At 47.0% G+C, this 27,581-nt stretch overlaps 1 protein-coding gene across 1 annotated transcript in view; it reads left to right on the forward strand.

Moving 5' to 3' along the window:
* Positions 1-27,581, forward strand: part of LOC148144814 (uncharacterized) — a 104,745-nt gene that overhangs the window by 60,446 nt on the left and 16,718 nt on the right. The window contains exon 3 of the mRNA XM_087975060.1: positions 20,213-20,569. Coding sequence (XP_087831186.1) covers positions 20,213-20,569 — 357 coding nt within the window. The remainder of the gene's footprint in view (positions 1-20,212; positions 20,570-27,581) is intronic.

Genomic DNA, 27,581 nt, shown 5'->3' on the forward strand with positions numbered 1-27,581 from the left:
CATTGAACAAACCTGGATTGTTAAGTCTTTCATCTTTTCAAAAGGGTTGCAGGTATCATTAATATGCAAATCCCAGAACTTCCTGGAAAGCACCTTATCAAGCGAACTTAAAGTTTTAGAACAAAAAGTGACATTTGAGCTCAGCTCTGCAAATGTGCATTCATTCCCGTGAACTTGTGTATGTGTGTGCGCGTGCGCGCGCATGAGAGAGAAAATGTCTATTTCCATCCTGTTTATCTCTGTCTATTTGAGAACAGGTGCCTTACTTCTGTTGGTGTAAATATTGTTGTAAATCATAGCTGGGTTCTCATAGTTAGATGTAAGAGAGAGAGAATTCCTCAAGTAGGATAGTATAAGAATCCTGGGAGAGCCCCATTTGTGGTTTACTTTCTCATGAACAAACATTAAACACAAGCACCTAGTCATTTCTAATTTGGTTTCATTTTTCTTGTGAGATCCCCTGCTGTGATTACACTGTGCCTGGATGGCTGACAGGCTGGGAGATTGTGGTTGGGGCTTGATTGACTGAATGCTTTATTGTTCCAGAAGGTGAAAAAGGCGACAAAGCTTCAGCAGAAATCCAGCAGAGCAAAGCACAGACCGACATACTCCTTGGGAACAGGGAGATCAACAGTGGACAGACAAACCATGCCCTGAAACCCGAGCTGACATCAGACGACCATGCGATCAGTGCTTTGATTAGCAGTGCCAACCCTCTACCTTTACCAAGCTTCCCATTAGACAACACCCTCAATATATAGAATCTAATCCTTGCCATCCTGAAGCCATGTCTCTGTAAGGAGTCTCAGACCATAATTATTCACTTCAATGTGTGCAGTCAATTCATTCAATTTTGTTACAATGCAGCACACGTTCAGACTCACCGTTTCAATGTTTGTGATCTTTAGAATCCAGTTTTGATTGCTGGTACATTTACTCTCCTTGTCCCATTCTCTAATGTTCATTTCCCACATCACCTCACTGCTCACCGGCCTTGATTTGAATTGGCCATGCTAAATTGCCTATAATGATGACGAATGTGCAGGTTAGGTGGGTTAACCATGGGAAATGCAGGGTTACACAGTTACCTAGTAATAGAAGTAGGAGAAGGCCATTTGGCCCGTCCAACCTTCTCCGCCATTCATTAAGATCAGGGCTGATCTATTCATCATCTGAGATCCTCCTCCCTGCATTATCCCAACTACCCTTCATTCCCCTACCATTGCAAAAACCCATCCAACTGTGTCTTGAATATACTTAATGAAGCTGCCTCTACTGCTTCCTGGGGCAGAGAATTCCATAGGTTCACTACACTCCAGGAAAAGCAGTTCCTCCTCATCTCTGTCCTAAATTTACTCCTCCTAATCTTGAGCCTGGTTTCATTCCCCAGTAGAAATGACTCATTAAGTAGAGTTTCATCCTCACAGTGCAATGAATTCCCACTTTGCACCAAAATCTCGGATTTACTCACTCACTCAGTTGCTGTCTCACAAATGCAAGATTTCATTGTAACTTCTTCTGCTCCCATTAAGGGCAAACATCTTTGAAAGCTCCTCTTAAACTCCAGCCTTCACAATCACACTTCTGCTATCACCGAAGATGATTAGAGTCATACAGCACAGAATCAGACCCTTTGTCCATTCACACATCATTCCTGATGAAGTGCTCGGGACCGAAATGTCGACTCTCATGGTCCTCAGATGCTGCCTGACCTACTGCCTTTTTCTAGCACCACACTTTGCCTCTGATCTCCAGCATCTGCAGTTCTCACTTTCTCCACATCCCAAAGTATCACCATTTAAATAATACACTGTCTTTCTGCTTTTTTTTCCATAGCAAAAGCTATAACTTCACATTGTGGGACTGCATTTGCCACGTGTTTGCAAATTGTGGTCTTCTCCACTTCGGGAAGACCGAGCGTAAACTTGGGGAACGGATTGGCGAGCATCACAGCTGGGTCCGCAGAGGCTGACCAGACCTCCCAGTCACCATCGATTTTAATTCCCCTTCCCACTCCCTTTCTGACAAGAACATCATAGGCTTCCTCTATTGCCACAACGAACCAAACCGCAAATTAGGGAACAACACCCCATCTTCCGCACGGGCAGCCTACAGCCTGCAGGACCCAACATCGAGTTCTCCAATTTCAAATAACCTCCCTTTCCATCCCCCGACTCCCTTCTCAGCCCCGTGCCCCTCACTACCACTCCTTCCTGCCACCAACCTGATTTCTTCCACCCAATGACTAATCAGGCTGTACCCTCTCCCTATTTTCACCTATCCCCACTTTAGCTTTAGCCTTAGCCCCAGCCCCAGCCCCAGTCCTGAGGAAAGGTTACACCCGAAACATCGACTTCTCCACCTCCTGATGCTGCCTGGTTTGCTGTGTTCTTCCAGCCTCCTGCCTGTCTATTTTGCCAATTGAGACACAGACCTGGACCACGTTTCCAGAGTCTGTTCCCTCCCTGGGTTCACCCCCTTTCCTTTCAGTTGCTGCAAGCCAACAATTGAACTCCGGAAAGAAATAGAAATGGAAAAGGAGGCGAGAAAAAAAAGTGCCGTACTCACAGATCTCAGACAGAGGAAGGAGTTTGCAGTCTGGGTGAAGCTCAATGTTGATTCGGAAAGAGAGGAGCAGGAGTAGCAGCTTCAGAAACTCATGGTCCAACTTCCGCATTCAGACAATGGGGTGGCTCTGATTGGCAGGAGGACCAGTTTTGTTTTGGTCCTCCACGGTTCCCTATTGGACCATCAAAGGAAGGTCGCGCACCATTTTTTGCGGAAAGCGATGAGGATGCCCAGTGTTTAGCTAACACCGGTGGGTATGTGCACTGCATTACTGACACCGGAAAACATGCGCAGTATGTTCACTGGGGATGCTGGTGTTTCTTGGAGAAAGTGAGGACTGCAGGTGCTGGAGACCAGAGTTGAAAAGTGTGGTGCTGGAAAAAGACAGCAGGCCAGGCAGCATCCGAGGAGCAGGAGAATCGACGTTTCGGGCATAAGATTCCTGAAGAAGGGCTTATGCCCGAAACGTTGATTCTCCTGCTCCTCGGATGCTGCCTGGTCTGCTGTGTTTTTCCAGCACCACACTTTTCAATGCTGGTGTTTCGGTCAGATGTTAAGAGTCCAAATGCCAATAGGAAAAAAGGGGTAGAGCCACAATTTGTTTTTCCCTGTGATTCGACATTGTATTACTTTTGCATTCTGTCTGGCTGCTCAACTTTGGTATGCCTTTTCCCCAGGTTTACCCCGAGTCCAGAAGTGGAGGGCATGGGTTTAGGGTGAGAGGGGAAAGATTTCTGAGGGGTAACCTTTTTGCACAGACGCTGGTGCGTGTCAGCCAGAGGAAGTGGTGGAGGCCAGTACAATGATAATATTTAAAATGCATCTGGATGGGGATATTAATAGGACCGATTCAGAGGGATAAGGGGCCAAATATTGGCAAATGGGTCACTAGATTAATTTAGGATATCTGGTCGGCATAGACCGAAGGGTATGTTTCTGTGCTCTGTTTCGCTATTTCTAGATAGTTGGAACCAACTTCACAAGACGAGGACTAGGCCATTCACCCCTTACAGTCAAGATCAGAGTGGTGCTGGAAATGCACAGCAGGTCAGGCAGCATCCAAGGAGCAGGAACATCAACGTTTCAGGCAAAAGCCTCAAATGCTGCCTGACCGGCTGTGCTTTTCCAGCACCACTCTAATCTTGACTCTAATCTCCAGCATCCGCAATGCTCACCTTCGCCCATTCACCCCTTCCAGCCTCTCCTGAGCAGTGGCCTGACTGCGCTTATTTCAGTGAAAGTTTCAGAAAGATTTCAGCAGCTCTTTTAAAAAACTTGAACGTGCTTTCTCACTTTAATGATGTTTCTGAATATATTTTAGGTATTCTCAATTTTGAAGATCAGCCATTTCTCACCCCTCCCGACTCCCAGGCAGAGTCATTACTATCCATTATCTCCCTCGCTCTGTCCTTTGAAGGGTTTGATACAGTGGTCAAAGATGGTTCGAGGCTCGAGAAAGGACGGGTATGGTGGGGGCTGGGGAGAAAAGAGACCGAATGGATGGGGGACAGAGAGAGAGAAAATGGACGGGGGGCAGAGGGTGGGGGTAGAGAGAGACTAGGGGGTACAGAGAGAGAATGAGTGGGGTTGATAGAGAGATTGGGCGGGGGAGAGAGAGTGGGCGTGGCGGAGAAGTGGGAGATGGCACAGGGCAGGGTGACACTAGGCACACGGATACACAAGGTGGCCACTGAGCCATCAGTTGGCCAACTTGACACACAAGATGGCCGCCGGATCACAATATGGAGAGAAACACAGAGCTGATACAACACTGCCTGGGGCCACCAGAATACCAGCACAATGGACTCACAACCCAGGTGATTAGTTTAAGGCGGGTGGGGGAGAGAATACACATGAGTAATGAACACTGCCTGCCGAAGTGTCTGGGTCCAGCCAACACCTCTTATAGAAGTGCTAACAGCATGATACAGACTCAATACCAAATGCTAATAGCCAGGGCTGCAGGAATCCCCCTTCTCAGGAAGAGCAATTAGCGCCCATTACTACAACAATGGATTTCCATGCAGACATTGAAATGGACAATGTCTGCACTGAAACTGACAACGACGGTGCGGAAATTAACAAAGGCTGTGCTGGAACTGACAAAGACTGTACCGAAACGGTCAACGATTCTAGAATGATTACCATAAACAAATCATGTTACAAAGACAATAATCTCATCCCTGACCGATTGTATCATAAGATGTATAAAGGTTTCTTGACGTGTGCTCTGGGTTGAGAGAAGTCTCGCAGCTGACACTGTGCTGTTGGTGTGTTTCTCTCCCCTCACCCTGATGGCCACCTTTGTGTGTGGCTGCATCAAGCTGTGCGTGGATCCCCGGTACGCAAACACCAAGTGTCACTACGTACTGAGATTCTACCTGTCCCCGGTGTTGCGAAGGATGGGCCTGGCCTCGCTGCCACGGAACTCTCCGAGTAGTTGGACCGTTCCGTATCACCTGTCCTTCGTGGAGAAGTTTGTGAAGAAAAACACCTTTGACCACAAGTCCATCAGGAAGTGGTCAGCACGTAGTGTCCTTGAGACCCTTTGGGAAAAGGAGAGGGCGGATTCTATCGAGCGGTTCCCTGAGCAGACTGTCAAAGCCATTTGGCAGAATGCCTCATCGCCAGAACTTTCCAACAAGCACCAAGACATGGCTTGGCTGGTGGTGAGAAGGGCTCTGCCTGTGAGATCCTTTATGCACGCCCGGACTCTCTGCCACACCGCACGCTGCCCTCGAAGCGGCTGCGGGGGGGACGAGACTGTCACACACCTCCTTCTGGAATGTGCCTATGCAGAAGAAGTCTGGAGAGGAATGCAGTGGTGTTTGTCGAGGTTCGTCCCGAGCAGCGCCATGACGCGGGATTCCGTGCTGTACGGCCTGTTCCCAGGGACACACACCGAGACGAACATCAACTGTGCCTGGAGGATCATCAACTCGGTGAAGGACGCTCTCTGGGCGGTCCGAAACCTGTTGATCTTCCAGCTGAAGGAGTTGACCCTGTCTGAGTGTTGCAGACTGGCACATTCCAAGGTCCAGGAATATGTGTTGAGGGACGCGCTGAAGCTTGGGGCAGCTGCCGCCAAGGCGCAGTGGGGAAAGACCACCGTGTAACATCTGCCTGCCTAAAGAAGAACAGGGGGCCCAGGCAGTCATTTGGGCTCTGCTGACGCCTCAGCTAAAAATGTAATCGTACAGACCTGTAAACAGGAATGATTACTCTGTTTTCGGAATGCAAACAAATGGAATGTTTACATATGTATGGCATGTCCAGTTGTACAGATCACCAAAGTATTTTATGAACAAAGTATATTTTTGAAATAAAAAAAAATTCTGTTCTTAATAGGGCACCCACTCAGTAGGTGGGTCCTGCTGAAGCCACAGCTAAATAATAAGAGACTGGATGGTTAATAAAGGGAACTGTAAATAGGATAACTGTAAATTCGATTAATTTAATCTGTTCTTTGTAATGTGAAGACATGCAATGTATATATCTATGAACGACAAGACAAATTGTACAAGTACCAAAGATTTATTTCTATGAATAAAGTATATTTTGAAATTTAAAAAAGTGTTTCTCTCCCCGGAGCCCCGGTATTTCCTTGTGCAATAAACTCTGTCATTGAACCCCAATTCTGACTCCGAGCCTGGTGTATTTCAGGGGAGAGAGAATGGGTGGGGTGGCAGATGGTGGGGGGAGCGAGAGAGCGAGAATGGATGGTGGGGGCTGGAAGAATGGACATGGACAGAGGGTGGGATGAGAGAGAATAGATGGGTGTAGAAGGTGGGGAGATGGACTGGACAGGGGCTGAGGAATGAAACGACAGGGGTACAGAGAGTTGCATGAGAGAGAATGGACAGGGTGTTTGTAGTATAGAGGGAGAATGGGCAAGAACCTGGGGATGGAGAGAGAATGGACAAGGGGCGCTGTGGTTGGCAGTGGGAATGGACAGGGGGAGCTGTGGGTGGTGGGAGGAAAGAACGGGGGTGCTGTGAGTGGTGAGGGAGAATGGATAGGGAGCGCTGGAGTGGCGGGGAAGAAATGGACAGGGAGCGGTGTGTGTGGCGGGGCGAATGGACAGGGGGCGCTGTGTGTGGCCAAGATCAAAAAGGTTGATGACAGTCAACACTTATCAGATTGTTTCCCGAACAAAAAAACTTGCACTGGAGACTCCCAGAAGAGGGGTGTTGCATCTGTATTCCTTCAATTAGTTTTGAAATATTGTTGTGTATCTGAATTGTTCAGGGATACCTGGTACATAGAGAGATGGCTTTGGTTGTTGGAGGTCAGTCATCTCAGTTCCAGAACGTCTCTGCAGGAATTCATAGGGTAGTGTCTTCTTAGGCTCAACCATCTTCATCAATGACCGTCCTCCATCATAAGGTCAGAGGTGGAGATATTCGCCAATAATTGCACAATGTTCAGCACGATTCACAACTCCTCACAAACTGAAGCAGTTCAGTTTGAAATGCAACAAGATCTTAACAATATCCAATGGGCTCAGGAGTGGCAAGTAACATGTATGCTATGCCAATGTCAAACAATGACTCATCCCCAAAAGAGAGAATCTGACAACTGCCCCGTGATATTCAACAGTGTTACTGTCACTAAACACCCCACTATCAACATTCTTGGGGTTTACCATTGACCAGAAACTCAACTAGACTAATCACAGACACAATGACAACAAGAGCAGGCAACAGGTCAGGCATACCGTGACTCCCCAAACCCTGCCCATCTTCTACAAATCACAAGTCTGCAGTGTACTAGAATACTCTCCCACCAGCTTGGATGGGTGCAGCTTCAACAAAATTCAAAAAGCTTGATACCATCCAGGACAAATGCTTGATTGGCACCATCTCCACATACATCCACTCCCTCTGTCCCACTGTTCAGAAGCAGGAGTGTGTACGATCTACAAGACACAACACTGAAATTCACCAAAGATCCTTAGAAAATGCCTTCCAAACCAACAACCACTTCCTCTAGAACGACCAGGGCAACAGATACTTGGGAACACAACCTCTTGCAAGTACCCCTCCAAGCCACTCACCATCTTGACTTGGAAATATATTGCTGCTCCTTCAGTGTTGCTGGGTCTAAATCCTGGAATACCCTCCGTAAGGACATTATGGGTCACCGTACAGCGTGTGGACCACAGCAGTTGAAGAAGGCAGGTCACCATCAACTTCTCAAGGGGAACTAAATGCTGGCCAGCCAGCAATGCTCATGTACCATGAATAACTTTTAATAAATGATTGAAACGGAGGATTGGAAACTGCAAACTAAAAAAAACAACCTTCAGGTGGAGCAGACGTCGGGCTTTGATTCGGTCCTTATTTGAGGACAGATAAAGAGTGTTATACTGACACTGAACTGGAAACAGAGAGTTAAACACCTGTAGTGTTTCACTCAGTGTATCAATCGAAAATCGATTAAAGATTAGCTCTTGACGTGTTCGTCATTAACACATAAAAAAGGACGGTTAAGAAGGCATATGGGACTCTTGATTTTATCTCTTTAATGACTGTGGTAGCACCCACAATCCCATGCGATCCAGAAACCGCTCTTTGGGCCGAGAGCAGTGTTCATAGTGCGCATGTGTGAGCTCGGAATGGGGCCCCGCCCCTCGTCGTTCGGATGGACGGGGAGACCAATCTTTTGGAAATCCTGGAGGACCAGAAGGGGCCTGGTCCTCCTGCCAATCAGAGACCCCCCCCGCCATTGTTTGAATGCGGAAGTTCGACCATGAGCTTCTGAAGTTGCTGTTGCTCCTCTCTGAATGAAGATTGAGCTTCAGTCCAGACTGTAACTTCCTTCCTCTGTTTTATATCTGGGAGTACCGCACTCTCTTTCCCATTTCTTTTCTCATCCTTGGGTTCAGCTGTTGGTTTGTAGGAGCTGAGGGAAAAAGAAAGTCAATCGAGGTGAAGGGACAGACTCTGGAAAAGGTTGGTTTCGATCTGTGTCTATTAATGTTTGACAGGCTTTGTTTCCTGAGCTTGACACATTTACTTGTCTGGCAAAAAAGGATGGCGTCTTGATCCATGTTGGGGATGGAAGTGGATTATGCTGTGGGTGACTTACTCGCAGTAGACCAATAAGTATTAGATAAGTAATCATGACACACAAACCTTGGGTTATTGATTGTCTATTTGGGAGCTCACAAGTCACTCCGACGAGTAACAGAGAGTTGTATGATTATATAGGTTACAATCATTTAACAGTTAGCAAACTGTTAATTGCAGGATATTGAGCAACCTAAGTCACTTTGCCCAGCGACACAGTGTCTGGATACTGGATCAGTGGTGCTTTTATTCCTGATGAAGGGCTTTTGTCCGAAACGTCGATTTTGCCTGTCCTCGGATGCTGCCTGAATTGCTGTGCTCTTCCAGCACCACAGATCCAGGATCTGGTTTCCAGCATCTGCAGTCATTATTTTTACCACAGTGTCTGGATAGTGTTGGTTAGTAGCTGATAAGTATACAATAGGTCCTTGCAAAGAGAAGGATATTCCCATGCAAGGAAATAATTTGTTTATCAGGTAGCAGTACAGCTGCAAGGCTTAGTGTCTCTGTTAAGTCAGGGAATTAAGGGTAGTTGGGACAATGCAGGGAAGAGGAGCTTAGACAATGGATGCATCAGCCCTGATCTTAATGTAGGCTGGAAGGGCCAAATGGCCTACTCCTGCTTCTATTACAATGAAACTATAACCCTGCATTTCCCATGGTTAACCCACTTAACCTGCATATTCCTGGGCACTGTGGGCAATTTAGCATGGCCAATCCAAATCAAGGCCGGTGAGTAATGTAGTGATGTGGAAAATGAATATCAGAGAACAATAGAAAGGGACAAGGAGAGTAAATTTCCCAGCAATGAAAACTGGATACTAATGTCACAAAAATTGAAATGATACATGGTGAGTCTGAACGTGTGCCACATTGTAACAAAAGTGAATGAATTAATTGCACTCATTGAAATGAATAATTATGGTCTGAGACTCCTTACAGACACATGGCTTCAGGATGGCAAGGATTGGATCCTGAATATTGAGGGGGGAGTCAGATGGGAAGCTAGGTAAAGGCAGAGGGTTGGCACTGCTCACCAAAGCACTGAGCATACGGTAGTCTGGTGTCAGCTCGGGTTTCACGACCTGATTTCTCTGTCCTCTGATCTCCCTGTTCCCACTGAGTAAGTCCACTCTTGGCTGAAACAATTATACCCTGGCGTTAGTTCATTTACCTTGCAGAAGCAATTATGGTTGCAGAAGTAACACTGCTTTACCTATATCCCACAGGGGAGACCCTACAACCTTGTATAAAATAATGTGGGGCATGGCGAGGGTAAATAGACAAGATCTTTGATCTGGGATTGCTCATAGGTTTAGGGTGAGGCTGAGATTTAAAAGAAACCTCAGGGGCAACTCCTATATACAGAGGGTGGTGTGTGTAAAGAATGAGCTGCCAGAGGAAGTGGTGACTGCTGGTACAATTACAACCTTTAAAAGGTATCTGGATGGGTATATGTTGGGAAACATTGAGAGGGACATGGGCCAAGTGCTGGTAAATGGGACTAGATTGATTTAGGATATCTGGTCAGCATGGACTGAAGGGACTGTTTGTGCTGTACATCTGTGATTCTGGCTTGCCACAAATGTTTGTCACGTCTGTATGTTCAGTTTCTCCCTGGTGTTGGTGTTAATGCCTTGGTGTCTTATTTTGCTCCCCACAATCTGGGGACATTAACCGTTTCCTATCTGGTTGTTCTGATGATCTGGACTGCTGTCCGGATCTTCGGATTTCTGGGATTGGTCAATAAACACACCTGGAAATGACTCTTTTGTCAGTCATGCAAGCAATAGTTTATTCTTTGATACAGCCGGGTCAGTAGACTCTGATCAGCCCAGAAGGATTAGATTCCCAACATTGTGGAAACAGGCCCAAGGCCCAACCAGTCCACACCGACCCTCTGAAGAGTAGCTCACCCAGACCCATCTCCCTCTAACTAATGCACCTAACATTCTGGGCAATTTAGCATGGCCAATTCACCAAACTGTACATCTTTGGATTGTGGGAGGAAACCAGAGCACCTGGAGGAAACCCATGCAGACATAGGGAGAATGTGCAAACTCCACACAGCCAGCCCCCGGAGGCTGGAATTGAACCTGGGGCCCCTGGTGCTGTGAGGCAGCAGTGCTAACCACTGGGCCACCGATGAGTACTCCTAGAGTGCCAAAAGAATCCGCCAACCTTTGCAGAGTTTGTATAGAATTTATGTACATTGTTTAGAGTCAGACATTGAGCATGATCACATAGATTAGATTAGAGAGATTAGATTAGATATAGTGTGGAAACAGGCCCTTCGGCCCAACAAGTCCACACCGACCCGCCGAAGCGTAACCCACCCATTCCCGTACATTTACCCCTTTACCTAACACTACGGGCAATTTTAACATGGCCAATTCACCTGACGTGCACATCTTTGGACTGTGGGAGGAAACCGGAGCACCCGGAGGAAACCCACGCAGACACGGGGAGAACGTGCAAACTCCACACAGTCAGTCACCTGAGGTGGGAATTGAACCCGGATCTCTGGCGCTGTGAGGCAGCAGTGCTAACCACTCTGCCACCGTGCCACCCAAACATAGTAACAACCAATCAGATCCCGCAAGGTCCTCATGCATTTTTGACTTGGCCTAGGGCGGCATGGTGGCTCAGTGGTTAGCACTGCTGCCTCACAGCCCCAGGGTCCCAGGTTCGATTCTAGCCTTGGGTGACCATCTGTGTGGAGTTTGCACATTCTCCCCGTGTCTGCGTGGGTTTTCTCCGGGTGCTCCGGTTTCCTCCCACAGTCCAAAGATGTGCAGGTCAGGTGGATTGCCCATGCTAAATTGCCCATGGTGTTAGGTGCATTAGTCAGACGAAAAATGGTTCTGGGTGGGTTACTCTTCAGAGGGTCAGTGTGGACTGGTTGGGCCGAAGGGCCTGTTTCCAAACTGTAGAGAATATAATCTAATCTATCATAATTTCTTGTAGACAACCTGTTCTTGGAATTGTATTTGTCCTGTCTGGTGGTTAGGATTAAACCGTTACTTCTGCGATTGATGGTTAGGTTCACATTTGTTACTTCTGCATTTGCAGTTTTTTTCACTGGATTGACATCAGTCTGTGGTTTCTTGTTTGTTCTGAGTCGTGAGTATCTGCCTGACTCAGTCCCACCGAGTTAGCCAAGCAGAAGCCATTTTGTCCTACCTCCCATGTTAAAGTGGAGATTTGAGGTGGCCCAGGGAATCCTTTGAGAACTCAGACCTGTAAAGCCTCTCTCTTGGTTTGTCCTGGAGATCATACTCTTTGGAAACCTGGAATAAAAACCTCTCATCATAAAGTCCCAAAATGCAATTCAATTCGATTCATAGCAGATAAGCACTAAGAGTTAATTCTCTACGGGATTCAACAGCCTCAGCAATAAAATGGTCTCTCTCTCTCGTGTCCTTTTGAACTCTCAATACAGCGAAGATTTATTTTGTGAATGCCCTGCTTGCAAGGGGGAGTAAGAATCCATTATAATGGACAAGCTCCACCCATTAATTACAAAGCTATGGATAGTACCGAGTCTTGTTTCAGGGTCAGATTCAAAGACTATCATTCATTTCACAAGGGAACGGCTGTGAATGTTATCACTTGGTGTCCTGTTCACACAGATTCACCGATGATAAAGTAAACGTTCTTAATTGCCTTACAGCATCCTGTTATCACTTGGTGAGCCCAGGAGTCCCTATCTTTAAGTTCTCTCCTCTTTCTGAGCCTTCTTGCCTGTTTATTTTCTAGTGCAGTAAATGTATTCAATAATTCAGCATTACATTTTAGTCTGAATGTTTAAAGACAAGTTTTAAGGCTATAGACTTTCTCACCCAGATGCCCACACCCTCATTCCTCCCTTTGATTGCACCGCGATCACTGAAAGAGAAGGCTAGTCCAAACGAATGCCCTTCAAGGTGGTCCAGCCATCAACATCCTGCAGAGCGGCACCACCATCTTCGCAGCTCATCTGGTCATATTTATCATCGCCATCGACACATGTGGGTGAGCTATCGGATCGCAAAAGGAACATCTTCTGGGGCAAATCTATATCACTAAGGGACCTCATAAGCCTAGCAATTAAATACCGAACCATACCAATACTGATAAACAAACATAGCTAAATTGATAAGCCAATTGTACCATGAGCCCGATCTGCAGTTTCCCCAACTGGTCCCTTCACTCATTCTGTCAAGGAATGCCTGGATCTCTTCTTGTATCTTAGTAATATTGCCAGTGAGATCGGGAATGCCCGCAGTGCATTTATCTTGGACAATGGTGCAGACCTCACCCTCCTGGGGGAGTATATAGTCTAAGGCATACCGATTCTGCACAGAGTAAAGACACAGGTCTGATAATCCCAGTTTACTCTGTTTCAGAGCCTCTTTAGTCTTATTTCCTCGAAAGGTCAGGCCGCAAAAGAGGGAATTGCGGTTCTGTTGACTTGTCACCCCTGCCGATCCTTCCAACCTCAGGGTACTCTGGATTCCCCAGGCTATCGGGTGCCCTGTATTGTCACCCTTGGGATCCTTTCAGTTGGAGCAAGGTTGGCTGAGACTGACCTCTGCATCCTCCTCAGATGGAGGTTTCATCGACTTGTCCACTGGCCAGGACAAGGTACTGTTGGGAACAAGGGCTCCGATAGTGACCTTATGAGGGACATCTTTGCCATCCAGGACAAGGAAATTGGTAGCTTTACCTTAGCTGAAGAAATAATAAGAAGGGCATGTGCCCGAAACGTCGAATCTTCTGTTCCCTAGATGCTGCCTGACCTGCTGTGCTGTTCCAGCAATAAAGTTTCAGCTTTGATCTCCAGCGTCTGCAGACCTCACTTTCTCCCTGAAGAAATAATAGTCTGGTTTGGTTTATATTACGGAGAGTTTGTCAAAATAGGTTACTGAAATGTTACAGCAGGGGGTTTGGTCAGGTCGACAGGAGGAAAGGGTCGACATTTTGCAAGAGGAGGTGCCTGAGCTCTGTTAAAAAAAAAATGGGCCAAGTGACTCGAGCACTCGCACTGTATGGGAGACAATGGTCCTCAGAATGCTGTTCCCATTGGGCTCTCCCTTAGCTCTATTGTACATGGTCTTGGTGACAGTATCAGATTCTGAAAAGAGAAAAGGCCTATAAATGGACAAGGGAAGGGTTCCGTTCCAGGTCCATGTGCCGCATAAGGCCTGCTGTACCCCAGCCAGTGTTACACCAGCTGTTTGTATACACAGACCGGAGGTATTGGAAAGTGATATTTCTCTTCGCAGGATCGGCAGTAGGAAGTCTGACGAATAGAATGGAATCGGGGACTGGGGACGGGGCAAGTAAGTCATCTCCCAATAGAGAGGAGTAACATACTACTGCCTCTGGGGTGAAGAGCGTTCTGTGGGCCTGTATATATAAGTTGTTTGTGGATTGAGGAGTTTCCCCTATCAGGCTTCCCTTTTCTCGAGTTGGCCCGACCTGCAAAATGGGATGGTGTTCCTGGGCGTCTTTAAAATATTTACCATAATAACGGGGTTGATCATTTTTATCCTCACTAGGCTTGCGACTGCAGGTAAAATAAAAAAAACATGGTAACGACATGATATCTCCCACTGATTTCTACTGTCCAGGTGGACCATCTGGTCTTTCTGATGTAAGAGTCCATTGCAATAATCAATCTTCATCACGTTCCACACGTCAAAGGCGTCTGGTCCGGTGCACTGGTCGACATCTCCTCAGCATGGGTGATGGATAATCTCTGATCATTCCTGGTCGTATCCATACTTAGTGGCGTTCCCCATCAGGATGTTGTACGTGATCAGAAAGGTGAGGAGATAAGCGATCCCCCACATGTCCCTCCTCTTAGTTCAAGTATCTGTAATAAGATTAACATTAGAACAACAGAAAGATTCAAAAACCCAACTGGACAAGGTCCACTCCTTTTGTTGGGATTCCAGGATTCTCTCCTCCTCTTCCCAAGTTTTGATTGGTGCAGTCAATCAATTTATAATGGTGCAGTTGGACCCAAGCTGAGTGCCCAGTGACTGTGACCACCGTAGGGGTGGGAGGTAAAACCTGGAAGAGGCCATCCCAACAAGGTTGGAGACCTTTGCCAGTCCAGTTCTTGACGAGCACCAACGAACCAGGCTCTACCCGTGAAGAGGCTGAAAGGGAGGGAACATCACTGTACGCCGCACGCTCCTGGGAGTGAAAGGCACGCATAACACTAGTTAGAGCAAGAACATAACCAATCATTGCTTCGGTCATGTGGAAGTGGACTGAGAAGGGAGCCGAATCGTTCCAAGGGGTACGGAGGCGGTGACCCGAGAGACACTCAGCTGGAGTCAGTCCTGTCTTGCCTGTAGATATGGATCGCATCTGGAATAAGGCCACAGGGATTAGCATAACCCAGAACCAGCACAGAAACAGACCCTTCGGTCCAACTCATCCATGCCGACCAGATATTCCAATCCAATCTAATTCCCCCTGGCAGCACCCAGGCCATATCCCTCCAAACCCTTCCTATTCATGTACCCAACCAAATGCCTCTTAAACATTGCAATTGTACCCACCTCCACCACTTCCTCTGGCAGTTCATTCCATACATGCACAACCCTCTGCATGAAAAGTTGTCCCTTAGGTCCCTTTCAAATCTTTCCCTTCTCACCTGTTTTAAAAAATTCTCAAGGTCAGGTTCGTAGGAGAGTAGTCTGACACAGAACAAACGACCAAGAGGCGAGACTGCTAGAATATGGGCATTTTATTCCCCGCAGCGTCGCACAACGGGTCTGGCTTATACTCACTCTACATGTTACAAAAACTGGGAGCCGTCAGTTCTCGTAGAGCGGTTGCCAACAACCCACGCTCGGCGGTTAAACGTAACCCCGGAGCAGACTCACCGAACTGGAGACTTTTCCGGCTGATATACTCTTTTCCAGATATAAACATTCATGTGAACAGCAGAAAAACACATTCCATTCTGAATAACAGCAGAGCAAGGCTAAAAAACACATTCCATTCTGGTTACATACAGATAAGAAGATTCACACGGGACTAAGCAACACCTCCATTCCGGTTAGATTCACACATGTATTGGGACATAATTTTTAACCGTTTCACCACATTCCACTGCTTGGAATTTTACACCACATTCCACTGCTTGGCCCAATACATGTGTTACATTATGCTTAATTCAGTTCAATTCGTTTCAGTTAATTTCAGTTCAGTCAATTCAGTGTAATTCAATTCAGCTCAGTTCAGGTCTGTTCAGTTCAATTCAATTGTGTTCAATTCAGTTCCGTCCATTTCAATTCAATTTAGCTCAGTTCCATTTTGTTCCGTTCAATTTGATTCACTTCAGTTCCACTCAGTTCAGTTCAGTTCAATCCCATTCAATTCTGTTAACTCCGCTTCAGCCTTTTGGACATGCCCACATCCTCCGCTGTACCCCAGGCAAGGGGTTCTTCGGCAGGACTGGGATCCTTTCTCAAACAAACTGCCACGTACATGCCCACATCCATGCCATCCCGGGACGGTCGGGACCTCCACAGTTTGTTCTTCTGGTTTCTTAGTCGTTTTCCAAAACATTGTTCTGTATCAAAATCTCTCCTCAATTGCGATTGACCCTGCTCGACTACGCCAAATGTTTTAAAAAATTCTCAAGGTCAGGTTCGTAGGAGAGTAGTCTGACACAGAACAAACGACCAAGAGGCGAGACTGCTAGAATATGGGCATTTTATTCCCCGCAGCGTCGCACAACGGGTCTGGCTTATACTCACTCTACATGTTACAAAAACTGGGAGCCGTCAGTTCTCGTAGAGCGGTTGCCAACAACCCACGCTCGGCGGTTAAACGTAACCCCGGAGCAGACTCACCGAACTGGAGACTTTTCCGGCTGATATACTCTTTTCCAGATATAAACATTCATGTGAACAGCAGAAAAACACATTCCATTCTGGTTACATACAGATAAGAAGATTCACACGGGACTAAGCAACACCTCCATTCTGGTTAGATTCACACATGTATTGGGACATAATTTTTAACCGTTTCACCACATTCCACTGCTTGGAATTTTACACCACATCACCTTAAACCTATGCCTTCTAGTTTTCGACTCCCCCATCCTGGGGGGAAAAGACCTAGGCTATTTGCCCTATCTATGCCCCTCATGATTTTATAAACCTCTCTACGGTCACCCCTCAGGCTCTGATGCTCCAGGGGTAAAATAAATGCCTCAGCCCCTCTCTGTCTGTGTAACTGGTTAAAGCTCCTTCCCGTTGTCAGCTCACTGGGACACACACACTCTTTCTGTGTAACCAGTTAAAGCTCAGTTCACTGGTAGTTCCTCTTTGAAGCAGGTCGAATGGATTTCTCTTTCCAGATTCAACCCCCCAATGATATTGAGTGACCCTGTCAGATCTTGTTATGGAATTTCTTCCAAGATTTCTGTCTGCAGATCCTCCCCTTCTGATACCTGTTAGCAAGTTGAAATAAATCATCATTGTCTCTACCGAGGAGAAACTCTGATTTTCTTGTATGTGTCTGTGTATTTAAAGTACTAACCCAGGAACATACAAATGTTATTATTGATTTAAAATACATAGGAGACATGAGGAAGGAGATGTTAGGACCTGGCACTCTCTGAACCCTAACAGGATGTTCCAAGTGGTAGTGCAAACATTTCAAAATGAAGTGGATGGCCATAGAGCTGTACAGCACAGAAACAGTCCATCTCGTCCATGCTGACTAGATATCTAAAATTAATCTATCTTATTTACCAGCACTTGGCCCATATCACTTTAAACCCCACCTATTCACATACCCATCCTGCTGCCTTCCTCATTCCCCGTTTTACTTGTACTGATACCTTTGGGGATCTCTGAACTTGGACAGTAAGGTCCCTTTTTTCCTCAGCACTCTGCAGGGGTCTATTATTTATTGCTTACTTCCTTCTCTATTCAGATGAGGTGTTGTCCCTCCAGTTTGCGGTTTGATTCGTTGTGGCAATAGAGGAGGCCACAGAAAGTAATGTCAGAAAGGGGGTGGGAAGGGGAATTGAAATGGGTGGTGACTGGGAACTCTGGTCAGCTCTGTGGACCCAGATATGATGCTCAGTGAACCATTCCCCAAGTTTGCGCTCGCTCTCCCCGATATAGAGAAGACCACAACTGGCAAACACATGGCAAATGCAGTACCACAATATGAAGTTATAGCCTTTGCTGTGGGGAAAAAAGTAGAAAGGAAGTGCATTGTTTAAATGGAGATGTATTTGGATGTGGAGAAAGTGAGAACTGCAGATGCTGGAGATCAGGGTCAAACAATGTGGTACTGGAAGAGCAGTAGGTGAGGCAGCATCTGAGGAGCAGGACAGTTGGCTTTTTGGGCACGAGCCCTTCATCAGGAACGATGTGTGGATGGATAAAGGAGCCCCAGCATCCTCCTACACCAGTCGCTGCCAGTTGTCAGACAGGTGCAGCAAGCAATCAGCAAGGCAAGTGGTATATGAGCAAGAGGAATTGAGTTCAGAAGTGGGGATGCCTTCCTGCAGTTAGGGGGTCATTGAATATATTCAAGGCTGAGTTCATCTGATTTTTGAACAACAAAGAAATGAATGTTTGTGGGGGAAGGCAAGAACATGATTTTAAGACCAGTACAGAACAGTTCCAGAGTCATACAGCACAGAAACAGACCCTTAAGTCCAACTAGTCATAGAGATATACAGCATGGAAACAGACCCTTCGGTCCAACTTGTCCATGCCAACCAGATATCCCATCGCAATCTAGTCCCATCTGCCAGTACCTAGCCCATATCCCTCCAAACTCTTCCCATTCATATACCCATCCAGATGCCTTTTAAATGTTGCAATTGTACTAGCTTCCACCACTTCCTCCTGCAGCTCATTCTATACATTTACTACCCTCTGTGTGAAAAGGTTGCCCCTCAGATCTCTTTTGTTTCTTTCCCCCCTCACCTTAAACCTATGCCCTCTTGTTCTGGACCTCCCCTTCCCCCCACCGCAGGGAAAAGATTTTGCCTATTTATCCTATCCATGCCCTTCGTGATTTTATAAACCTCTATAAGCTCACCCCTTAGCCTCCAACGCTCCAGGGAAAACAGCCCTAGCCTCCCTTTAGCTCAAATCCTCCAACCCTGGCAATATCCTTGTAAATGTTTCTGAGCCCTTTGAAGTTTCACAACATCTTACTGATAGGAAGGAAACCAGAATTGTGCTCAATGTTCCAAATGTGGCCTAACCAATGTCCTGTACTGCGACAACACAACTTCCCAAATCCTATACTCGGGATTGGGAAAGTTTTCAAAACTTACAAAAGACAACCGGGAAAGAATGGAGGGAAAAACCGAACCTTTGAAGGTCAGCTTGGAGGCATCAAGGTCTCAGGACAGGGGGTGGGGATGACCCCAGCTATGGGCCACGTATGAGCAAACGGTTCCAGATTGATTTACGATATCTGGTCGGTACAGACGAGTTGGATCGAAGGGTCTGTTTCTGTACTGTCTACCTCTATGACTCTGGCTTTCCACTAATGTTTGCCATGTCAGTATATTCAATTTCTCTCTGGTGTCAGTGTTAAGACCTTGATGTCTCATTTTGCTTCCCCTTCCCGGGGATGTTAACCATTTTCTGTCTGGTTATTCCTCAAGAAGCTGCGTGGCAGGTTCACCCTGAATTGACACACATTGTGTTTGCTTCCCAAAATCAGACCTGCTCACTCTCAGCAGGATCCCAGTGTTGTGAAAGATATTAACTTTCAGGTGGAGGTATCCAAACTTCAGAGAGATGTCAGTCTTGATGTTTTTGCTTTTCTGCCCCTGTAAGATCCTGAATCAGCACCTTCAGGGGAATTGGTTAGAGCGGAGTGAGAACAGAGGGGGGAGAGAGAGTGGGATGGTGCTTTTAATTTTGTGGAATAATAAAAGAAAAGAATGTTCTGCAGAAAGTAGAATTGCTTGTTCAGAATTTCTACCCTGGGACTGGCAGTGATGACTTTTGTAATCTCTTTTTACAGCATATTTGAAGATCTGATGGCGGAAGTTTCTCAATCAACAGATTATGCCTGAAACATTGACCCTCCTGCTCCTCGGATGCTGTCTGACATCCCTGTGCTTTTCCAGTGCCACATTTTTCGACTGACTCTCCAGCATTTGCGATCCTCACTTCGCCGTCAATGTCTGACAGTCACTCAGTCCACCAGGACTGCAACAATTTTCAACTGATTTCTGTGAGAGGGATCAAAGCTTTTTGGTTCCTGACTGAGTGAGTATGTTTTCAGCATCACTGGGACTGGACGAGAGACCCCACTGTTGCAGCGTACTGTGCGTGGAGTGTGTAGCAGCTATACGACCTGGAAAGAGGAATTCACGACAGGAAGGGGCTGGAAGTTCGATTGTGTGTGGCTGAAGCTTCATCCATGGAGAAACCTGAGGAATCCCGCCCCGTGGAGAAACCGTGGAAGTGTGGCAACTGTGGGAAAGGCTTCCGTTTCCCGTCTGCCCTGGAGACTCATCGGCGCAGTCACACTGGGGAGAGGCCATTCCCCTGCCCTGTCTGCGGGAAGGCCTTCAGACATTCCTCCCACCTGCTGGCCCACCGGTGGGTCCACATGGGGGAAAGGCCCTTCAGGTGCTCTGAGTGCTGGAAGGCCTTCAGCAATTACTCCAGCCTCCAGACCCACCAGCGGATCCACACGGGGGAGAGGCTCTTCAACTGCCCTGAGTGCGGGAAGGCCTTTACTCGGGTCTCCCCCCTGCTGACCCACCAGCGGGTCCACATGGGAGAGAGGCCCTTCAGCTGCCCCGAGTGTGGGAAAGCCTTCAGCACATCTTCCACCCTGCTGAGGCACCAGCGGGTCCACACCGGGGAGAGGCCGTTCACCTGCTCTCAGTGCGGGAAGGGCTTCACCCGCTCCTCCCACCTGCGGAAGCACCAGCAAGTTCACGTGCCATCGCAGGGGGATTGAAGGAGTGACGGTCAAGTGCCATTATCGATTGGACTATCAATCCGGTTCCGGGGACTCCCGGGTTTGAATCCCACCACGACAGATGGCAGAGGGAGTGGGTGGTGCGGGGGAGAAAGCCCCCATCTGATTCACTCTCTCCCTTGTTAGGAAAGGGAACCGCCATTGTGGGAGAGTATTCATTCAGTCGTTCCATCTGCATCCTTCACTCGGTCTGGCCTACACATGACTCCAGACCCACAGCAGTCTGACTCTACACTGCCCTCTCCCCACTGGCAAATGAGCAGGGAGAAACTTACCAGGATACAGGGTATGGGTTGAAATTGCTGAGTGAGGCAATACTTCCTCCGGATTACGGCTGTAACAAGGATCCAATTACAACCTGGTGCTGCCCAATAGTAAAGACAGTGGGGTGTGTGTGGGCTTTGATCTTGAGCTGTTTAAAAAGCAGCTACTTTGTCTATGCCTTTTTGCAGGGGGGAATCTGAAGATGTAACTAAGTTGAGTCACAATAAAGGTCACCTGAACTTACCGCCGGGCTCAGACTCTCATTGAAAGCTTTGAGCTCCAAGAGGTTTTTAGTTTAAAGCTGCTCCTTTGTTTCAGCCTCCTGCACTGAGTTTCCAATGTCATGTATCAGATGGAGCAGTGAATGAGAAGCTAGTATCGTGAGAAATTGTAAATCTTTCAGGTACTGCGTTGTTTCATCAGCATTGTAAAGTTTACTGACAGCACCAGGAGGTGTGGGCTGTGTTCACTGGAAATGATGTGGAGGTGTCGGTATTAGTCTGGGTTGATAAAGTTAAAAAGAAATCACCCAATATCAGGTTGTTGTCCAACAGGTTTATTTGGAAGCACTAGCTTTCTGAGTGCTGCTCCTTCATCGGGTAGCTGTGGAGCAGCATTGTAAGATACAGAACGTATATCAAAAGATCAGTATCATGCAACTGATGGAATATATTGAACAAGCCTAAATTGCTGTCAAGTCTTTCATCTCTTAGAATGGGTGCAGGTATTGATTCATTAATGTGTAACTGCCAGAACATCTTTTAAGTCACATTCTTGAGATGACTTAAGGTTTTATAAAAAAGATGACCTCTCAGCTCAGACAATGCATTTAAAGGTGTGAGAATTGAGTGTGAAAATGTGTTGCTGGAAAAGCACAGCAGGTCAGGTAGCATCCAAGGAGCAGGAGAATCGACGTTTCGGGCATGAGCCCTTCTTCAGGAAAGGGCTGAAGAAGGGCTCATGCCCGAAACGTCGATTCTACTGCTACTTGGATGCTGCCTGACCTGCTGCGCTTTTCCAGCAACACCTTTTCAGCTCTGATCTCCAGCATCTTCAGTCCTCACTTTCTTCCTGAGAATTGAGTCTGACAGTATTCCAATCTTGAGTCAGACTGGTTCTATTTCCAAATTCATAAAATATTACATGGATTGACTGCCTGGAAATTGTGTGCTTTTTGAGCAAAATTGAATACATCTGCAAATATAATTCTGCCAATACAAATTCACCCCGTAGAATTGTGTGTGGGTGCATGTGAATGTGTACATGCTTGGTAAAGTGAGTGTGATGGAGTATAAGCCTGAGAGAGTATTAGGGAGGGTGTGTGTGTGTGTGTGTCTGAGGGGGAGCATGTGTAAGAGAGGTATTAATACAAGCAAGGGGTTGCATTTTGCTAAAACAAGAAAGGGCAGGACTTGTACAGATAATGGTAGGGCCCTGGGTCATGTTATAGAACAGACAGACATGGGGGAGTGGTGTTCAGGTACATAGTTCGTTAGAAGTTGCATCACTGATAGACAGGGCAGTTAAGAAGGCATTTATTAGCATAGCATTCATTGTTCACACCATTGAGTACAGGGGTTGGGACATCATGTTGAGGTTGTATAGGATGTTGGTGAGGCCACTTTCAGAGTACTGAGTACAGTTCTGATGGCCCTGTAATCAGAAGTATTCTTATCACAGAGGGTTCGGTAAAGATTTACCAGGAAGTTGCCAGGACTGGAGGGTTTGAGTTATAAGGAGAGGCTGGGACTTTATTCACTGGAGGAGAGGAGGTGAGGGGGTGACATCATTGAGATTGATAAAATGAGGAGTGGAGGTAAGCTGAATAGCAAAGGGCTCTTGCTTAGCATCGGGGAGCTCAAAACTTGGGGGCATATTACTTAAGGTGAGGAGAGAGATTTAAAAGGAACCGGAGGGGCAACATTTTGAAAGAGGGTGGCTTTGTATATGGAATGAACTTACTGATGATGTGGTAGTTGCTGGTACATTTACAACGTTTAAACAGCATTTGGATGGGTACATGAATAGAAAGGTTTAGAGGGATATGGGCCAAATGCAGGCAACTGGGACTGGTTTAGTGTGGAATCCTGGTCGGCATGGACGAATTGGACCGAAGGGTCTGTTTCTGTGCTGCATACCTTTACTGAAACCAGTAGAATTCTGAAAGGGGCTTGACAGGATAGATGTAGATAAAATGCTCCTTTATGGGGAGGGTCATAAAATCCCAACAAAGTGGAAGCAGACCATTCAGCCCATCTATTCCTCTCTGGCCCTCTGAACAGTATCCCAGCCATATCCAACCCCTTACTCCATATTTCTATGGCCAAGCCTCCCTAACCTGTACATCCCTGGTCACTATGGGTAACTTAGCACGGCCAATTCTCCCTAACCTACACCCGAATCTATAACTTACCTTCTCAAGAATGTAATTTAAATGCAGAACTTTTCTAAGAAAAATGTCAGTCTGACTCAACATTGGGACACAGACAGAATTCACACCTATTGTCTCTACTTATAAATATGGCAACGTCTCTTCGAAATGTAGATTCATTTAGATATAACTGCGTCACTTTACATATGAAGATATCCCTTTGAATGTGACCACATCCCTTTGAAATGTAATCTTATCCATTTAAACCTCTTTATTTGCAGAAATACCCGTTAAAATGTCCATGTCCCTTTAAAATGCAGATTGCCCCCTTTCGATATGATGCCGTTCCGTTAGATGTCGGAATATCTGTTTAAATTGAGCCGTGAGCTTTCCCAATGTAGACAGGGCTCCTGGAAACGTGGCAGTGTCCCCCCTGCAGCTGCAGAGCGAGACAGGAGAGTTTGTTTTTGTGAATGAGCAGTTGTAGCGCGAGGTGGCTGTTGCTTGGTGACGGTGAGGCTCCCCCGGCCCCGCCCATCCCCCCCGTGCAGACGTCACGCGGGGGCGAAGGCGGTTGGGAGGAGAAGTCGCTCGAGCGGCGGGAGGGCGGCCGTTAGGAAAATGGCGCCGTGCGGCCCGGGGCAGACACCCGTCACTGGGCACCGCCGCCTTCCTGGTGCAGCTGCTGGGACACGGCCACACCGGCCGGCTGTACAGCAGGCAGGAGCCGGTGAGCATTCTGGAGGCGGATGGGGTTAAGGGCCTGTTTGGGAACTCGTCGGCCGCCTGGGTGGTGGAGTTCTACTGGTCGTGGGGCGGCCCCTGTGTCAACTATGGGGCCACCTGGAAGGTACTGGGCCCGGGAGGTGAAAGGTGAGGCAGGTTGTGGGGGAACGGAGGGGAAGGAATGTGGGGCCTGTCCTGTCATAGTGACATTTTACACTCACTTTCCATCTGCTTTTACTGGCGCTTGTGCTGTTTCCCCCTCACTGTTTGTTTAATCCTTGTGCTGTTTCCCCCTCACTGTTTGTTTAATCCTTGTGCTGTTTGTCCCTCACTGTTTGTTTAATCCTTGTGCTGTTTGCTCTTTGCTATTACTTGTGCAATTGCTGAGGGTAGTGTGTAAATACTAGTGAAGGAGATTATGCACGAGCATGTATATGTTCCTCAGTCATTGAAGGGGCAGGACCTGTTGAGAATGGTTAGTAAAGCATGTTGTGCACTAAGCCTTGTTAACATGGATATACTTTGTTATTTGGAAAAGTAGACTTTATTATTTAAAGTCATGGATGTACAGCACGGAAACACCCATTCGGTCCAACCTGTCCATGCCAACCAGATATCCTAAATTGATCTAGTCCCATTTGCCAACACTTTGCTCATATCCCTCTAAATCCTTCCTATTCATATACCCATCCAGATGTGTTTTAAGTGCTGTAATTATACCGGCTTCCACTACTTCCTCTGGCAGTTCATTCCGTACGTGCACCACCCTCTGCATGGAAAAGTGGCGACTTAGATACCTTTAATATCGTTCTGTCCTCACCCTATAACCTATGCCCTCTTGTTGTGAACCTCAACCCTACACTGACGAAAAGACATTAAAAAAATTGTTGAGCAGCCAGACAAAATGCAAAAGCTATAAAATGTTGAACCACATGAGGAAAAAGAACTGTGGCTCTACTCTTTATTTCTCCCCTTGGCATTTGAACACTTAAAATCTGTCAATAACACCATCGCCACAGAACATATTGTGTCTGCTCCTTGGTGTGAACAACAGCATGCATGCCCGCTGGTGTCCATGCTCCTCGCTGTCGCCAGAAAAGGCGACATCGCTTATCTCTGTTCCTAAAGGTCTTCCCTTTATTCTTAAAGCTGTGCCTTCTGGTCCTTGTCTCTCCTACCAGTGGAAACATCTTCCCAATGCCATTGCACTACCCTGTCCGGTCATTTCTGCTGGTGGGTGAGACTAGGCCTCAAGGTTAGAGGGAGTAGCTTTCAGACAGAGATGCAGAGGAACTGCTTTTCCCCGAGGGTCATGAATCTATGGAACAGTCTAGATTAGAGTGGTACTGGAAAACCACAGCAAGTCAGGCAGCATCCGAGGAGCAGGAAAATCGATGTTTTGGGCAAAAGGGCTTCTATCAAAATCTATGGAATACTCTGGCCAAGGAAGCAATAGAGGCAGCTTCATTAAGTATATTCAATACACAGTTAGGTGGGTTTTTGCCTGGTAGGGGAATTAAGGGGTTCCTTGTGACTGCAGGGAGGAGGAGATGAGATGATGGACAGGTCAGCCGTGATCTTAATGATTGTGGAGCAGGCTCACTTGTGGCAACTGGAGTGAATCCAGGGAGGGAGCAGACTTTACGACCTCAGGTATGTGTCATGGTTACCCGGGTGAGGAGAGACATAAGGATAGGCTGGGACTGTTTTCCGTAGTGTGCCAGAGTCTGAGGAGTGACCTTATACACTTTTATATCATCATGAGGGACATGGATAGGGTAAATAGACATGGTATTTTCCTTTGGATGGGGGAGCCCAGAACTAAAGGGTAATAAGTTTAGGATCAAGAATGTGGTGTTGCAGCAAGTCAGGCAGCATCCGAGGAGCAGAAAAATCAACGTTTCGGGGGAAAAGCCTTTCATCAGGAAAGTGTGTTTGTATGTGAGTTTGTGTATAAGACTGTGCGTCAGTGAGTGTGTCTTTGCATGTGTGCATGCTTGATAAAGTATGATTGTGATGGAGAATGAGCTTGCGAGAGGGTGAGTGTGTTGAGAGGATGGTGTATGTGTATGTCTGAGAGAGAGCGTGTGTATGAGAGAGGTATGGTATAAGTGAGGGTTTGCATTTTACTAAAATAAAGGACTTGTACAGGTAATATTAGGGCCTGGGTCGTGTTGTAGAACAGAGACCTGGGGGTGTTCGGGTTCATTGTTCTTGAAAGTTACATCACTGGTAGACGGGGGTGAAGAAGGTGTTTCGCACACTTGCCTTCATTGTTCACATGCTGAGTACAGGAGTTGGGACATCATGTTGGAGATGCACACAGAAAGTACTTTACTCAGAGGGTGATAGATGTCTGGAATGCATTGCCAGCAGAAGTAGAGGCAGGGACGGTAGATTCATTTAAGGTGCATCTGGGTGGAGGAAATCCAAGATGGCGGCGACCCAGCAAGTCTGAGTCTGTTGTGCTCTGCCCAAGACTCAGGCAAAGTAGGCTGCCTGCTTCCACCACACCTTCCAAATCATTTAAATAGGTTTTATTTAAATACAGCTAGTTATTTTGCACCAAACTTGAGCAGTTTAGTGCCCCGTTAAAATGACTAAAGGAGAGAATGCCTGCAGCTCGCAGCACATAGGAACCCCTCCCCAGCTGCAGCAGAGGCGTCCGCAGCTGCCCCAGGGTACTTAACTATGGTAGCGAGCCTTGTTGCAGTGATTTCTAAGCTTGAAGAGAAGATCGCCACCTTCATAGAAGAGTCCAGGAGCAGGTGGGAGTTGCTCTCGGTCGCGCTGCAGAAGCACAACCGAGATATTGAAAGAATCGAACATTGAGTCGGAGGGGCGGAGCTAAAGGCTGCGACCTCCGAGGCTGCTGCAGAATCAGCCGTGGGTCGGGTCTGGAACCTCTCGACCAGCGAGTCTGGGCCTTGGAAGATCACATTAACTACCTCAAAAATCAAGGTCGTCGAAAATATTTGTTTGCTGGGCCTTCCCGAATGGGAAGAGGAAGGCCAGTTTACAACGTTTCTGGAGCAGTGGCTTCCACAGTTATTGAATCTGGAGGCTGGATCAGGCCAGGTCTGGGGAGAATGGGCCCATCGGGATGCAATACACAGGCCCGGCTTGGACCAGCGCCCCCACCCGGTCCTGTTCCGGCTGCAGTGCTTTTAGGAGAAGCAGATGTTCCTGGAAGCTTCCAGAAATCTTGGGAAAGATCCCCAAGCCATGATTTACAAAGGATCCAAGATTATGCTGATTGAGGACTTTTCCTTATCTCTGGTCCAAAAGAGGAGGGCATTTAAAGGATTTAAACATACAGTACTCCCTGCGCTACCCAGCGATGCTACGTTTTAGCCACGAAGGGTCAGTGTATGACTTCGGGTCGCCGGAGAAGGCCACAGAATTTTTGGCCTCTTGGATAAATCGTAAGAGTTAACTCGTGTGGTGAATGATGTTCTACCCTCCCCCTTCTCTGGTTCACCCCCTTTTTTTTCTCTTATTACTTTATTGCTTAATATTATCTCCGGGGAGTAGGGAGAGGGGGCTTATTTGTTCTTCACTCTGCGATTTTCCCCAATTTTTTGTGTATTATC

Source organism: Chiloscyllium plagiosum, unplaced genomic scaffold (genome assembly GCF_037043375.1).
Source record: "Chiloscyllium plagiosum isolate Xiang-an unplaced genomic scaffold, Cpla_swu_hap1 HiC_scaffold_27, whole genome shotgun sequence".
Taxonomy (NCBI): domain Eukaryota; kingdom Metazoa; phylum Chordata; class Chondrichthyes; order Orectolobiformes; family Hemiscylliidae; genus Chiloscyllium; species Chiloscyllium plagiosum.